Genomic DNA, 16,212 nt, shown 5'->3' on the forward strand with positions numbered 1-16,212 from the left:
AAAAAAGATTGGTTGTCCGATGGAGAAATATAGAAGGAAGTTTGCCTCTACAAGAAGACTATACATGATGTAATATTACTTGAAGGCCCATGAGAGATCTTCAAGCTACGGAAGACACTTAATCCAGGTTAAAGGCATACGGCTAATAGAAGACATTTATTACTGAAGTTTAGAATAAACAGACTCTATTCAGGGAGTATTTAGGAATAGACATGTCTTAAATTTTTAAAAATTATTGAAAATTGTTACTGGAAATCGTTCAGAAAATAAAACGGTTCGGAAGAGAAATTTTGACAAATCTTTTTGCCGTATACAATTCTTGCAATCACTCACAACTCTTCTTCTTTTCGTTCCGATGATATATATTTGGGCATGAAATTTTAAAATATGGTTTTTTTGGAAATCTTATGCCTACAGGGTGAGATGAAAAAACCGCAACCAACATCAGACTGCTGGTATTTCTAAGCCAATCGTCCGACAGCTGTTAAATTTATTCCAGTGACAGCTCATTATATTGTTTACAAGCATACAAAAGCATTTCGGTGAGAATTTTCCAGAAAAAATGTTATTCGTAATGGAATTCAAGCGTGATAGTGTGATTTCTATATATCTGGAAAACCACAATTGGCTATTGTAAGAGCACTCCATATAAATGTGAATAAATATTTTGTGTCTCGTACCATCGCTCGCTACCGTGATACTGGTCGCGTAGCCCGACGTCAAGGAAATGGACGGAAGAAAACCGTAATATCAGCAGATATGGTTCGAAAAGTAAAGAAGCGACTTGATCGAAACCCGCGTCGCAGTAGCCGAAAAAAGGATTGTGAGCTGAACATATCGCAATATTCAATTCGGCAAATATTGAAAAATGAGCTCGGGGTAAAGCCATTGAAATTCCAAAAAGTGCAAGAACTTACACCGCAACGGAAAGAAAATAGACTCAAAAGAGCTATAGAGTTGCTTTGCTTGGTCGAAATTGGTTAACTGCCGAATTTGGTTTTCTCGAGGAATGGTTACAAAATGAAGTTCCTCGCTTTATTTCCAGCGCACAATGACCACCAAAATCTCCGAATACCAATCAGTTGGACTATTGTGTCTGGAGTGTTTTGGAAGGTAAGGTTGGCACAAAAAAGTACCAAAGTGTCGATCACCTCAAGCAAGCGCTTCGCCGAGAATGGGCCAAAATACCGCAGAGCAACATTCGGGCAGCATGTGACGGCTTCATTGGCCGTTTGAAGGCCATAACTCGTTCCAAAGGTAACCAATTCGAACAAATCTAAACTTATTCTAAAATTTGATGAATTAACTAATTCCCTCAGAAAGAATCTGCCGGGCAATTTCTGTAGTTGAGTAAATACGGAGAAATTTACTTTATATGACTCTCATGGTAGAATTAAGAAGGTAGTCATTAAAAAAACATTCCCATTGTAAAGAACACAGGTTCCCACTTCTGATTTGTGTATATGCAATGGATTTATAAATATACATTTTGTTGTTAAATTAAAAATGTTGAAAAAAAAATTGTAAACATATGGTTTTACAACTTATCCTTTTGATTCTGTCACGATGACTCTATAACGATGTGTAATCTCGCCTTAGATCGATATGTAGGGCATTGAAAAGTCGTTCCTCATGTCTCATGTGTATTCTGTCTTTTGTTTGATTTTGCAAACGCAATACAATTTAGTATTTTATTGTTCACTCTGTGTTTTGCAGTTAGTACGCCTTCACCATTGGGATTTTATAATTTCATATTTTATCTTATCTTTTCTCGCTCGGAATTAATGTGACTTTTCATATCTCTTGTATTTGAAATTAACTTAAAGTATCTACTTGTCATTTTTAATCAGGCTTTGACTTTTCGCCGCATTCGGGGGAATTGGCCTTTTTTTGTCTACTAAAATATATCAGAAATTTTTTCTTAGATGCACCCAAGAGTATAAGAAGATTTGAACTGAAAGGATAGTTCATTATTTTTTTTAGAATAAAAACATTTTTTTTAAATAATGATCAGTTGTTGTGGGGTTACGCTTTGATTCTATATGGGGTCAATAGCATTATACTATTGAATATTAACCCACTGGATTTAATAGATCTAGTGGATAAACTTTGCGGGCTTAGAGGATAGAAATGCCGCTCATCTGATGTTTGTTTACGTACATATACACAATCAAAAGAGAATTAAAACAAGTAAAAAACATTAAGTTCGGTCGGGCCGAACTCTTAATACCCTCCACCATTGGGTAGAGAAAACATTCTTATGTATAAGTATCTGAGTTCAATCGTGTTCCACTTTAAACTATAAATACCAGTAAGAAGGTTTGGATAATGCTTTTAAACTTTTCAAAAAAAAAAAGAAAAAAAAAACATAATTGGGTGAAGCCGTTATATGGGCCATATCAAAACGGAAACCTCTATAGACAATTTTATACTTCAAGGATTGTCATTTACGAAATCTTCTTAAATGCCAAATTTGAAACAATTTCGTGGGTAAATGTGACTATAGGAAACCGTGGACCTACATATTCAATGTTCTGCTACCGGAGCTAGAACCCATTATGAACTACAAATATCAATTTTTAGACAAATCCGTGGGAAACTGTGGCAAAAAATCATCAAAATACTACAAAATAATACAGCTAGAACCCATTACGAACTAAAAATAATAATTTTTAGACAAATCCGTGGAAAAATGCTGCAAAAATCGTTAAAACACCGAATATGGGGGCTATACCAAAACGTGGATCTATTTATACTATGTTCCGTCACCGGGGCTAAAATCATTACGAACTACAAATACCAATTACTGTCATTTTTAAAGCACATACACTGTATTTTCTAAATTCAGTTTTTGTCGGGTTAAAGTACATTTACATAAAATCTCTACCAGGACTAATCCTGATAATTTCCAAATCACAACAAACTTGAATACATACTTTAAAATATCCTATTGTATGTGAACCAGTGGTAAAATAATTACAAGGTAGGACAAATACACTGTATCGTATTACGCTTCTTTTCATCCCAAAACACAAACATTTATTCTCCCCAAGAGCTGCATACAGTAGTTCCAATCGAAACTCGTACAGCTACAGAAACATTTTTATTTTTCTTATAACTTCAAAAATCAAAATTTACAAAAAATGTTTTTTTTTACATTTTATTAGTACACAAACCAAAAAAAATCATTTAAAGTCAAATAAAAAATAAATATTAAAAGAGATCATATTTCAATGCCAGGGCCAAACTCGTACACTTCGAAAATTTAAAGTATTTTGGGACATTTATATTTTGTATGCATTCATTTACTTTTTTTACCATTTGTAGCCTATTTGGCATACTTTTAAGAAACTAGGTTCAATTTCTTGCCGTTCTTCCAACAAAGCTTTCTTCAAATCGTATTTGCAAGATATGGTATGCTGGCGGATTTTTACATCGAGATAGCTTCATAAATTCTTTATGGGGTTTATGTCTGGACTCTGGACTGGTGTATCCATGACGTAAAGACAATTATATAGCAGTCATAACCGCACTTTATAAGCCTTGTTTTCGGATCATTGTCTTCATAAAAATAATAATCTTCGCCAAGGCCGAGCTTTTCCTTACAAAGTGGAAAACTTCTTTTAAAATGTTAAGGTACATAGTCTGTCCATGTACCCTCCATAAAATGCAATACACCAGGTCCAGAGATTGAAAATGAACCCCACAACATTACTGACCCACCACCTTGCTTCACTGTTGGCGCTTAATTTGCCTTTCTCCATACATAAGGTCTGTCATCTGAACCAAAAAGGTTGAAATTGCTCTCATCCGTGAACAGGACATTCTTCCAAAATGAAAAATCTTTTGATATGTGCTCCATGGCAAATCGCAATCTTACTTCTTAATTTCGCTTGCTGATTAGAGGTTTATGTCCAGCTCTTCTTCCATTGTATTTCGACTTATGTAGTATATTTTTTAATGTTTGAGGACAACATACTTTTCCCAAATCAAATCATAAAACGGTTTAAAACATTTTGTTAAATAAATAAAAACAGTAAACTTTTGTTCTACGTCTAGTTCAAGTACCCTATACACTAATAACAAATATAGGTCTCTTCTGTTAGTGAATTTGATAACAATCATATATTGCATGAAAGAAAATTGTTTGCTAAGTGTACGAGTTTCGCTTGGAGCTACTGTATATTAATTTAAATTTCTACAGAATTTGAACATTTTCGAAAATAATTTCTTTATTATTCAAAACAATACAACAAGACTACCAATTAAAAAAATTGTATGTGTCAACCTGCTACATCCACAAAAAATTTCTAGCAATGATTCTTTTATTGTACTACTTCCCAATCCATTATTCCCGCACTCGTAACCGGCTAATTTTTACTCTCTTCACAACATTTTTTCGGCGCCATAAATTTCGCATTCACTCTCATTGTAAACAATGTGGGGTTCGCATTAACTCATACGGCAATACAACTCTGCACAGCAGCTGTCTAGAACAGCTGATGACACAATGAAAAAAGAAACAACAAATTTCAATTTTGCTCGTGCAATTGTTTTTGTTTTCATACCTGGGATATGGGTTTCGTTGCGATTATCAAAGAGGCCACTCAAGTCATAATTAAAATTCTAGTGAAGAAAGAAAAGAAATTAGGCCTCAGCAGCACACCTTAGTATTTTCGGCTGTTAACCCCAAGAAAATGTCCAGCTAATCGTAAAGAAGCCTTCGAAAATCTCAAACCAAGTGCAAAACCTAAACCATAAACAGAAAAAACCACAACAAAAATGTTAAAAAGTGTAAAAATATTCCAAAGAAAATATCACCTCGCTGAATTGTTGGCCAAAGTTACCTGCTGTATATTGTTGATATATTCCATATTACCACATCGCTTTGCTTCCCATTATGATTACTTGAGTGCCGAGGACATACCCGATGCCTTGGTGTCGCAGGTGACAACAAATATTTCCCAACAACACATGGAGGAGTGCCATTATGAGGATATTATACAAGAGAATCGTTTCATGTACACGCCGCAGTACAGTGATGAGGTCCTGAAGCCCGAAGAAATATTGCCGGGCGGCGAATATTTTCCAGAAGACTGTCGCGCCAAGTATAGCTCAGCTATTATAGTGCCTTATAGGCAGCGAGAGCAGCAATTGCATAAATTCCTCTCCTATATGCACAATTATTTGAGGTTGCAAAAGGTACACTATCGTATCTTTCTGGTGGAACAGTATGACCAAAAACCCTTTAATCGTGCGAAACTTTTCAATATTGGTTCAATGATTGCAGCTGAATTTGAATTCCCATGTCTGATATTGCATGATGTTGATCTGATGCCGTTGAATTTGGGTAGTCTGTATGCCTGCACAGAGTTGCCGAGGCATATGTGTGCCGCTTTGGATATGTGGCGTTTCCATTTGCCCTATCGTGGTCTCTTTGGCGGTGTTGTTGCCATAAGGACTCAACAATTCCGCACCATTAATGGCATGTCGAATATGTACGAAGGTTGGGGTGGTGAGGATGATGATTTGTTTGAACGCCTGAAGTCACGAAACATCGATATATGCCGTTTTGCACCACATCTCAATGAGTATACAATGCTACGCCATAAACCTGAGAAAAAGAATGAGAATCGTGTAACCCTTTTGCGATCGGGAGCATTGCGTTACAACACCGATGGTCTGAATTCATTGGTATACACGGAGAAGGATAGACGTATTCATAGTTTATTTACACATATTCTGGTGCAGACATAAGGTATGGAGTAAGTTTTAGGATTCCGGGGGGCAATTCAAGTGCAGAGATAGAGCGAAGGAAGACAAGTAGGTGGGGGATATTCAAGTGAGTAATCTTGGTTTTGTTTCATATTTTGTTACGTGCTTAGCTGTAAATATAAACATTAAAAAATGGTACAAGTTTAAAAGATATTTATGTACTTTTTGAAAGACTTATTAGTTTAAGACGTAAATTATAAGTAAATTATTAAGTTTTCCTGTGCATAAATATATGTATGTATTTATAAAATAATAGGATTCTAAAAAAAATGTTTCGCAATCTCGAAAGTTTCATTTGAGAAGCTATTATCAATTATTAGTACATTAATTGTATGATAAGCTCTTTAAAATAACACGTTGCCATTTACGATAAGCACTATCTAATAGAGAGATAAACTCTTCGTTATATAGATTCTCTTCGATTGGCTTTTCCACCATAAAATAAGGGCATATTATATGTATCAACCTGTTTGTAACACCTCGAAATATTCTGAGGGAAACCCATATGATCAGCAAAAAATTCCATGTCTGTCTCTCTGTTGAAATGAGGATAGAGCTTGAACTTTATACGTTGGACCTTTGAAATTTTGCACAGGCATTGATGTTATATTGGTATTGGATTAATATTAATCCATTTGTAACTATAGCAACCAATTTGGCCTTGCAATTTTCAACCAAATCAGCTGAATTTGTTTTTTCGGGTTCTCAGTGGCTAACTTCTCACAAAAAACAATGCAGGTGTATAGCCCCTACATTATGGTACTTATTGATTGTTGATGTATTGAGGATTCTGGCACCCAATATCTAAACAAATCAGCTGTGTTTTGTTAATTCGTGATTAATTCAATATATTTATAGCCCACCTATATTTGCTTGTTGGGGATAGCGGATACGGTCTTTAGTGTAGTTGTGATATGGTGAAGCAAACGTTCGAAAGTGTCAGACTCCCAATCAGGTATTGAATCGACCCTGGGCTGTTTACGTAGACCTGTAAAATTATAGCTCTCAGTGTCTCAACAGACAAACAAATTTGAGAAAAATATTCAGAGAATATATCAAAATTGACCATGTCGGTAGGTGACTGTTGCCCTTTTTTGAGCTACAGATTGGAAAATTTCACTTTCGACGTAGCTATGGAAGTGGACATGAGCATCATCTGTCAAAATGATCTTTCAATGGAATTCCCAATATTTTTTATGCATCTCAAGGACCCAATCAGTAAAGAATGCGTAGTTGTATTGTAATACTACTCCACTCGGAGATATGCTGGTCCATCACATCTTAAATTAAGAAAAAGTACAGAGTTTCCAAAAAAAAAAAAACATTTTAATTATTCACTTTAATCCTTTGAAAAACAAAAGAATGACTGCTGGTTTAGTGTCGTAGAATGAGGATCATGGTAAATTTGGCCCCCATAAGACCCAAATGCTCGACTATTTCAGTTTCTTCATTTTTGGTGATCTCATAAGCCTTTTTTAAAAGCAATACAGGGCGAGATAGGAAAACTACAACAAAGTCAAAAGCCATACTTTTTTACTTTTTTTTTTAAATTTCATTGAATGAAAGTAAAAAAATGTCGGAAATAGCATCAAATATTAGAATAAGGTTAGATTTGTTCGAATTGGTCACCTTTGGCACGATTTATAGGCTTCAAACGGCGAATGAAACCGTCACACGCTGTCCAAATATTGCTCTGCGGTATTTTGGCCCATTCCTGGCGAAGCGGCTGCTTGAGGTGATCGACACTTTGGTATTTTTTAGTGCAAACTTTGCTTTCCAAAATACTCCAGACACAATAGTCCAACGGATTGGTATCCGGAGATTATGGTGGCCATTGAGCGCTGTAAATGAAGCGAGGCACCTTATTTTGTAACCATTCTTGTGTGGCGGACAAATGTTTGCGTTCTTAAGGCTTTATACACCCTCCATTATATTTTCGTGATAATATTCGGCATTTATTCTGATGCCAGGGTCGATTAATACGAGCGGTGAGCGAGCATCGGCTGTTATGGCGGCCCACACCATCACCATGGTCGGCGTTTGAGTTCTGTTGGCCAACCGAAGGTGCACATTTTAAGCTGACCTCTTTGCTGGATAGCCACTTGTGGTTTTCTAGCCAAATATAAAGAAATCACACTATCACGCTTAAAATCCATCACGAATAACTTTTTTTCTAGAAAATTCTCACCAAAATGTCTTTGTACGCTTGTAAACAATATAGTGAGCTGTCTCTGTCTCTGACAGCAATCTGAAGTTCGTTGCAGTTTTTTCATCTCACCCTGGAAAACTTCCTGGACAAAAATCTTTGTTTTTCAAGATAAATGTTTCAATGAACTTCTCATGAAAAATCATTGTTTTTTTTAGATTTTGTCAATAATTAGTAATATTTTCGAGAACTCAAAACTTTTCTGAACAAGTTTTTGTAGTAAAATTTAGTAAGTTCTCAGCATAAAAAATGTCGAATAAAACTCTCTCTATTCAATATTTAAATTCCATGGCAAAACTGCTGGTTAATATCTTTAATGCGCACCCACCCCAGTGTACGTTTCTTCCAATTATTGATTTTGAAAATATAAATGATGGCCAGTCCAAAAATGAAAACTTTTTCTTGTTCGGATTCTAAACTCTTGCCTGTAGCATTTTATTCATTTGCTTTGCCAAATGTGATTTAACTGCATTTGAAAATTTAGCTACTAACTATTTTTTAACTATTTAAACAAAACCAAGATTACTCCAAATGAGTTCCGCCTTTACAGCGTTATCAACTTGAAAGTATTTTATTATTAAAAACTACTATACTCTTAATAAAAATAATTAATTTTTCTACCAATTTCTTTTTTAAGCTAAACTGCTAAGAAACGCCACAACAACAAGAAATAAATCTTCTAGTCTGCTCCAATACACACGCCTACTATTGTAAATAGACTATAAACTATATTTTTAAAATTTAACTCTAGATTAAAAAAAAAAACTTCAAGTATTGTTTTTTTGGCGTAAGAATTTATTTAAATGAAACTCAAGCGAACACATTAAACGAATTTTATAAAAGTAATATTAATAACAATAATGATGAGGATGATATTTTATATAAGAGAAAAGAAAATACATTTAAATAAGCTCTTTTGTTATCATTTAGAGATTATTATTTTTTTGCTTTTCGTGTATGATGGAGAGGACAAGATGTGTCCTGTATAAAATCCTAGTATTAGAGAGAGAGAGAGAGAGAGTGGTAGAGCGTAGTAGCCGTCTAGTGGAACCAATTTAGTGCTAAAACATAACAACGCTTTAATAATAACAAACAAACAAAACAAACAAAATTCAAATGATTTATATTTAATAACAAAACTTAGGCTAGTTAATTATTTTTAGATAAAGAAATTATAAACACAAAAACAATATTGTAGCAATGCTATGCATGCTGAAGGCTTTTTAAATTGTTTTAAATTTAAAAGGCCAACACATTTTTAATAAAAAAAAAAAAAAAAAAACGAAACACAAACATTCATACATATTTATATATACATAGCATAAAAGAGAATAATGATTAGTAATACATTTTTTTAGCCTACAGTTTTTTCAATTATTTGAATACAAAGAAGATTTTTAATGCTAAAATAACAACAATAATACCCCTCTTTAATACAAAATACACGTACACACACACAAATTTGCAATAAACACACCAACCACAACAGCAACACTCCAAAAGGCAAACGAAGGCAATAAAAATAGTAATGAAAAGAAAAATAAATTATTGAATGCATTTTTATTTATTATAGCCTCATATGGCTAGAGAGGGTATATATCATTAGATACGGCCAAAACGTGCCTCATCGAAATAACGGTTTTACACCCTAGATTTCTTTGGACCAAGTCTGTTTCAGAACATTTCGTCGAGTCGAACCAGCAATGTCCGTCTGTCTGGCTGGCTGGTGCGCACGACAACTCTCGAAGGGAGTATCCGTTTTGGTTTAAACTTGGTATATCGCAATATTATTATCAAACTTAAATCGAGTTCGGAGGTGGGCAGTATTGTCCCCTTTCTTCTGGCAAGTCTCTCACAAAAGGTTGAAATTTTCAAAAAAAATATTTTATTGCACAGAAAGAATTGCTCCAACTTTGTGAATCCAAATATTTGCATCAGTGCTAGGTCAGATGCGAAACTTTGCAATATCGGTCCACTCCATCAAGTACCTCTCCCACAAAGTTCAATATATGAAAATAATTCCGCCATTTTCTTGTAAGCAATAATTCCTCATTGACTCTTGTCACATGCCACCATGCGATTCACTGATTATTGGAAGCAAAGCTACTACGGGTCGCACTTTGTTGGAACAGCTCAGAAGACAACGACAGAGGTAAGTTGGCTTTAAATTTCCATGATGTAAATCAATTAACAAATTATAAAACAGGCATCATTTCTGGTTCGCATTCCTCAAAAATTCGAAGAGTACATGATGTAAAGAATAACACCATAAACATTCCGAAAGAGCACCTTTCTGTAATCTAAACTATGGTAGAGACCACAGGTTAGTCCAATCTTCGTACTTTTTTGGAATTGTGCATTGGAAGAACGTCATTGCACCTTAATTCGCCTAAAGACATGGGTCTTACGGATTAAAAAGTTCAAGCCAGTCTACCATAAACAGCGCCATATCATTGCTGATTGGGTCCTTAAATTTCATGTAAATCGATCTAGTTCGATGAGGCACATTTTCAACGCGGCGGTTCGTTTATAAAGCTAAATTTAGACCTACAAAGTAAAAGTGATCACAAATAATAGCCAAAAACGATGAAAACTCAATATCTAAGGAGTTATGGTCATTTTAAAGTTTTAATTAATTCACTCCTAAAAACGCTGAAAACTCAATATTTAAGGAGTTATGGCTATTTTAAAGTTTTCATTAATTCACTGCCAAAAAAGTGATCACAAATAATAGCTAAAAACGCTGAAAACTCAATATTTGAGGAGTTATGGCCATTTTAAAGTTTTCATTAATTCACTCCTAAAAAAGTGATCACAAATAATAGTTAAAAACGCTGAAAACTCAATATTTAAGGAGTTATGGCCATTTTAAAGTTTTCATTAATTCACTTTTAAAAAAGTGATCACGATTGATAGCTAAAACCCCGAAAACTCAATATTTAAGGAAACCTCAACATTTAAGGAGTTATGGCCATTTTAAAGTTTTTATTAATTCGTGCTTAAAAAATTGATCACAAATAATAGCTAAAAACGCTGAAAACTCAATATTTAAGGAGTTATGGCTATTTTAAAGTTTTCATTAATTCACTGCTAAAAAAGTTATCACAAATAATAGCTAATAACGCTGAAAACTCAATATTTAAGGGGTTATGGCCATTTTAAAGTTTTCATTAATTCACTCCTAAAAAGTGATCACAAATAATAGCTAAAAACGCTGAAAACTTAATATTTAAGGAGTTATGGCCATTTTAAAGTTTTCATTAATTCACTCCTAAAAAATTGATCACAAATAATAGCTAAAAACGCTGAAAACTCAATATTTAAGGAGTTATGGCCATTTCAAAGTTTACATTAATTCACTCCTAAAAAAGTGATCACAAATAATAGCTAAAACGCTGAAAACTCAATATTTAAGGAGTTATGGCCATTTTAAAGTTTTCATTAATTCACTCCTAAAAAGTGATCACAAATAATAGCTAAAACGCTGAAAACTCAATATTTAAGGAGTTATGGCCATTTTCAAGTTTTCATTAATTCACTCCTAAAAAAGTGATCACAAATAATAGCTAAAAACGCTGAAAACTCAATATTTAAGGAGTTATGGCCATTTTAAAGTTTTCATTAATTCACTTTTAAAAAAGTGATCACGATTGATAGCTAAAACCCCGAAAACTCAATATTAAGGAAACCTCAATATTTAAGGAGTTATGGCCATTTTAAAGTTTTCATTAATTCACTTTTAAAAAAGTGATCACGATTGATAGCTAAAACCCCGAAAACTCAATATTTAAGGAAACCTCAATATTTAAGGAGTTATGGCCATTTTAAAGTTTTTATTAATTCGTGCTTAAAAAATTGATCACAAATAATAGCTAAAAACGCTGAAAACTCAATATTTAAGGAGTTATGGCTATTTTAAAGTTTTCATTAATTCACTGCTAAAAAAGTTATCACAAATAATAGCTAATAACGCTGAAAACTCAATATTTAAGGGGTTATGGCCATTTTAAAGTTTTCATTAATTCACTCCTAAAAAGTGATCACAAATAATAGCTAAAAACGCTGAAAACTCAATATTTAAGGAGTTATGGCCATTTTAAAGTTTTCATCAATTCACTCCTAAAAAAGTGATCACAAATAATAGCTAAAACGCTGAAAACTCAATATTTAAGGAGTTATGGCCATTTTAAAGTTTTCAAACAGATAGTAAAAACAATACTTCCTTTTTTCCGAAAACATACAATATTTTCTTTATTTTTGTGATATATTTTTGTTAAATTAGATGTATGATTAAAATATAATACATTTGTCAATTTGTAATTTGTTAATTATTTTATCTAAACTACTATAAAACGCATAAAACGGTATTCTAAGTTGTTTGTTAATTTAATTTTATTCAATAATGCATAAAGATCTGTTTCGCCGTTACATGATATTTTTTTTTTGTTTGCATACAAAAATAAGATTCACTAAGTACATTTTTTACTCTCGATCAGTGATATGGTGCTTAGGTGAGCAGGAGAATAGTGACCATTATGAATTGAGATCCAAGTTATGTTTTTTTTTTTTTCAATAGCAAGGAATTTGAATCTTTATAACACGAGCGGAGCTAAGCCTTTTCTAGTAGGATGCTAATTTTGTCCATTTTCCAGCCATTAGTAACTATCACCAATTGTCAACTGTGGAGGTACCTTCTCAGCTAGGGACAAGTCGCGATAGTAAACAATGAATATGTGACAAAGCATGTAACTCTTTAAAACGCCGATCCGAATCAAGAGGTAAACATTCTTGGGAAACTACATGTACGAAATGCCAATCAAGCAGTTCTATAGGCCACCAAATTACTATTGGTAAGTTTTGAAGAATCACCGACTTTGTGACCCTTTGTGGGTGAGGTACCAGAAGGGATTGGCAGATATATATCACCTTCACAACGGATCTTGCGTTATCAAAAATATTTGGATGTGTGAAATTTGGAGAGTTGGTTGCTTTGCTTTGAGCGTTTTGTTTTTTTTCAAAAATTTGGATCCTATGTGGGGGAGGTACCAGAAAAATGGTCCGTTCTCTACCATCTTTATAACAGATCTCGTGTTGATGGAAATATTAAGATATTTTTACCCTTTGTGGGGAAGGTCCCAGAAGGAGTGGACCGATATATTCCATCTTTACACCAGACCTTGCACATAAGGAAGATCTTGTGCAAGAAGAAGCAATGAGATGTGTAAAATATGCTTATTTCGGATTTTATAATAGTTTTTGGTTATTCAAAACATTGACCCTTTGTGGGTGAGATACCAGAAGGAATGGTCCGATCTCTACCATCTTTATAACAGATCTTGTGTTGATGGAAATATTGAGATGTACCAATCATGAATGGAATCGGATGTTAATTTCATGTTTTATGAGCTTCATGAATATTCAATTTTTGCCCAGAAGGAGTGAACCGATATATACCATTTTCACACCAGACCAGGGGTTAATAAAAATAATGTGATTTGTGTAATCGGACACTTGCATTACATTTCATAAGAGTTATAATTATTCAAAATTTTGACCCTTTGTGGGGGAGGTACTAGAAGGAGTGGGCCGATATTGTCCATTTTTGCACTGATGCAAATATTAGGATTCACAAAGTTGGAGCAAAATCGGATTATCCTTTCTCTTTCTGTGCAGTAAATTATTTTCTTTGAAAATTTTGACATTTTGTGGGGCAGGTAGCAAAGGGAATAGACCGATATTACCCATTTCCGAACTCGATCTAAGTTTGATAATAATATTACGATGTAGCATGTTGGCGCACCAGCCAACCTAAACAGACGGACACCTCTACATCGACTTCAAATCTTCCAAACGGATTTGGTCTAAAGAGACTTAGGGTCTAAAGCCGTTAAGACACGTTTTGGTTGTATTAGATGAATTATACCCTATGCAACCATAATGATCATGATATAAAAATCATATCTGATGTCACCCTACAAAAGATGCAGAATTAGTTCTCAGTCGCACACTCAACTGTTACTGCGATAGAGCAATTGATTCATTCCATATTTGTTACACTAAACCGACTTTATTGGCTTTTATAGATTCAATTCCCTACCAGAGGGTCAAAGCAAACGGATAATGCGACCTGAAAAATCTAGCGGCTCTGTTTTACTCTAGAATTCCATTTCATATTATGTCTCCAAAAGTAATATTTAATTCAAAAACAATTACATTTTATTCCTCAAATGGCTTTACGAACAGGAGATTCAGTTAAATTGTTTTTTTTTTCTTAATCTGCAGTTCTTAGAAGTTACGTATTGGTATCATTGAAACACTATTTAAATATTGACGGGAAGATACTTCTTCTGTCATTTGTGTAAGTAACGCCCTTCTTAATTGTCAATGAAATTGAACTTTCATTTATTGCACTAATTGGAATGTTGTTTGTATTTGACGATACTCTCCAGCATTTCACTATTTTCTAAGTGCTAGCCTTTATCCTTTGTATAAATATGTTTAATTGAAGTCTCCTAGAAATTCTACACATAAACTTCCAGTGTTCTTTATAGTTCGCAACCGTTAGAAATTAAGTTTTAATGTAACGCCAATACCATATTTGATCGAAAGTAAAAAACGAAAGAAAGAAAAAAATCGTGCGTCTAATTTCGATTTCCTAAACATTGTCAAGCATTTCGTGATGCTTATCTCGTTTATATTTTGTTATGATCAATTCTTAATAATATTTAAGTTTTAATTATTTTCAAAAAAAAAAGCAATACACATAATACATAATTTCACTCTGCATTCAGCTTACATCATCTTCACTGGCACATTATCCAAAACAAACAAGGATTTCTGTGCGCACAAAAAAAAAAGGTTAGTCCAATCTTCGTACTTTTTTGGAATTGTGCATTGGAAGAACGTCATTGCACCTTAATTCGCCTAAAGACATGGGTCTTACGGATTAAAAAGTTCAAGCCAGTCTACCATAAACAACGCCATATCATTGCTGATTGGGTCCTTAAATTTCATGTAAATCGATCTAGTTCGATGAGGCACATTTTCAACGCGGCGGTTCGTTTATAAAGCTAAATTTAGACCTACAAAGTAAAAGTGATCACAAATAATAGCCAAAAACGATGAAAACTCAATAGTGATCACAAATAATAGTTAAAAACGCTGAAAACTCAATATTTAAGGAGTTATGGCCATTTTAAAGTTTTCATTAATTCACTTTTAAAAAAGTGATCACGATTGATAGCTAAAACCCCGAAAACTCAATATTTAAGGAAACCTCAACATTTAAGGAGTTATGGCCATTTTAAAGTTTTTATTAATTCGTGCTTAAAAAATTGATCACAAATAATAGCTAAAAACGCTGAAAACTCAATATTTAAGGAGTTATGGCTATTTTAAAGTTTTCATTAATTCACTGCTAAAAAAGTTATCACAAATAATAGCTAATAACGCTGAAAACTCAATATTTAAGGGGTTATGGCCATTTTAAAGTTTTCATTAATTCACTCCTAAAAAGTGATCACAAATAATAGCTAAAAACGCTGAAAACTTAATATTTAAGGAGTTATGGCCATTTTAAAGTTTTCATTAATTCACTCCTAAAAAATTGATCACAAATAATAGCTAAAAACGCTGAAAACTCAATATTTAAGGAGTTATGGCCATTTTAAAGTTTACATTAATTCACTCCTAAAAAAGTGATCACAAATAATAGCTAAAACGCTGAAAACTCAATATTTAAGGAGTTATGGCCATTTTAAAGTTTTCATTAATTCACTCCTAAAAAGTGATCACAAATAATAGCTAAAACGCTGAAAACTCAATATTTAAGGAGTTATGGCCATTTTCAAGTTTTCATTAATTCACTCCTAAAAAAGTGATCACAAATAATAGCTAAAAACGCTGAAAACTCAATATTTAAGGAGTTATGGCCATTTTAAAGTTTTCATTAATTCACTTTTAAAAAAGTGATCACGATTGATAGCTAAAACCCCGAAAACTCAATATTAAGGAAACCTCAATATTTAAGGAGTTATGGCCATTTTAAAGTTTTCATTAATTCACTTTTAAAAAAGTGATCACGATTGATAGCTAAAACCCCGAAAACTCAATATTTAAGGAAACCTCAATATTTAAGGAGTTATGGCCATTTTAAAGTTTTTATTAATTCGTGCTTAAAAAATTGATCACAAATAATAGCTAAAAACGCTGAAAACTCAATATTTAAGGAG

At 33.4% G+C, this 16,212-nt stretch overlaps 1 protein-coding gene across 1 annotated transcript; it reads left to right on the forward strand.

Moving 5' to 3' along the window:
• The first annotated feature begins 4,510 nt into the window (after positions 1-4,510).
• Positions 4,511-9,526, forward strand: LOC101900096 (beta-1,4-galactosyltransferase 2). The gene is made up of 2 exons (XM_005185299.4): positions 4,511-5,758; positions 8,619-9,526. The coding sequence occupies exon 1, from the start codon at positions 4,783-4,785 to the stop codon at positions 5,755-5,757; it is 975 nt and encodes a 324-aa protein (XP_005185356.1). The 5' UTR covers positions 4,511-4,782; the 3' UTR covers position 5,758; positions 8,619-9,526.
• Positions 9,527-16,212: the final 6,686 nt, after the last annotated feature.

The sequence above is a fragment of the Musca domestica genome, unplaced genomic scaffold, assembly GCF_030504385.1.
Source record: "Musca domestica strain aabys unplaced genomic scaffold, Musca_domestica.polishedcontigs.V.1.1 76, whole genome shotgun sequence".
Lineage (NCBI taxonomy): Eukaryota > Metazoa > Arthropoda > Insecta > Diptera > Muscidae > Musca > Musca domestica.

Coding starts and splice junctions, on each gene's coding strand:
- LOC101900096 (XM_005185299.4), top strand. CDS start 4,783: ATGTTAAAAAGTGTAAAAATATTCCAAAGAAAATATCACCTCGCTGAA.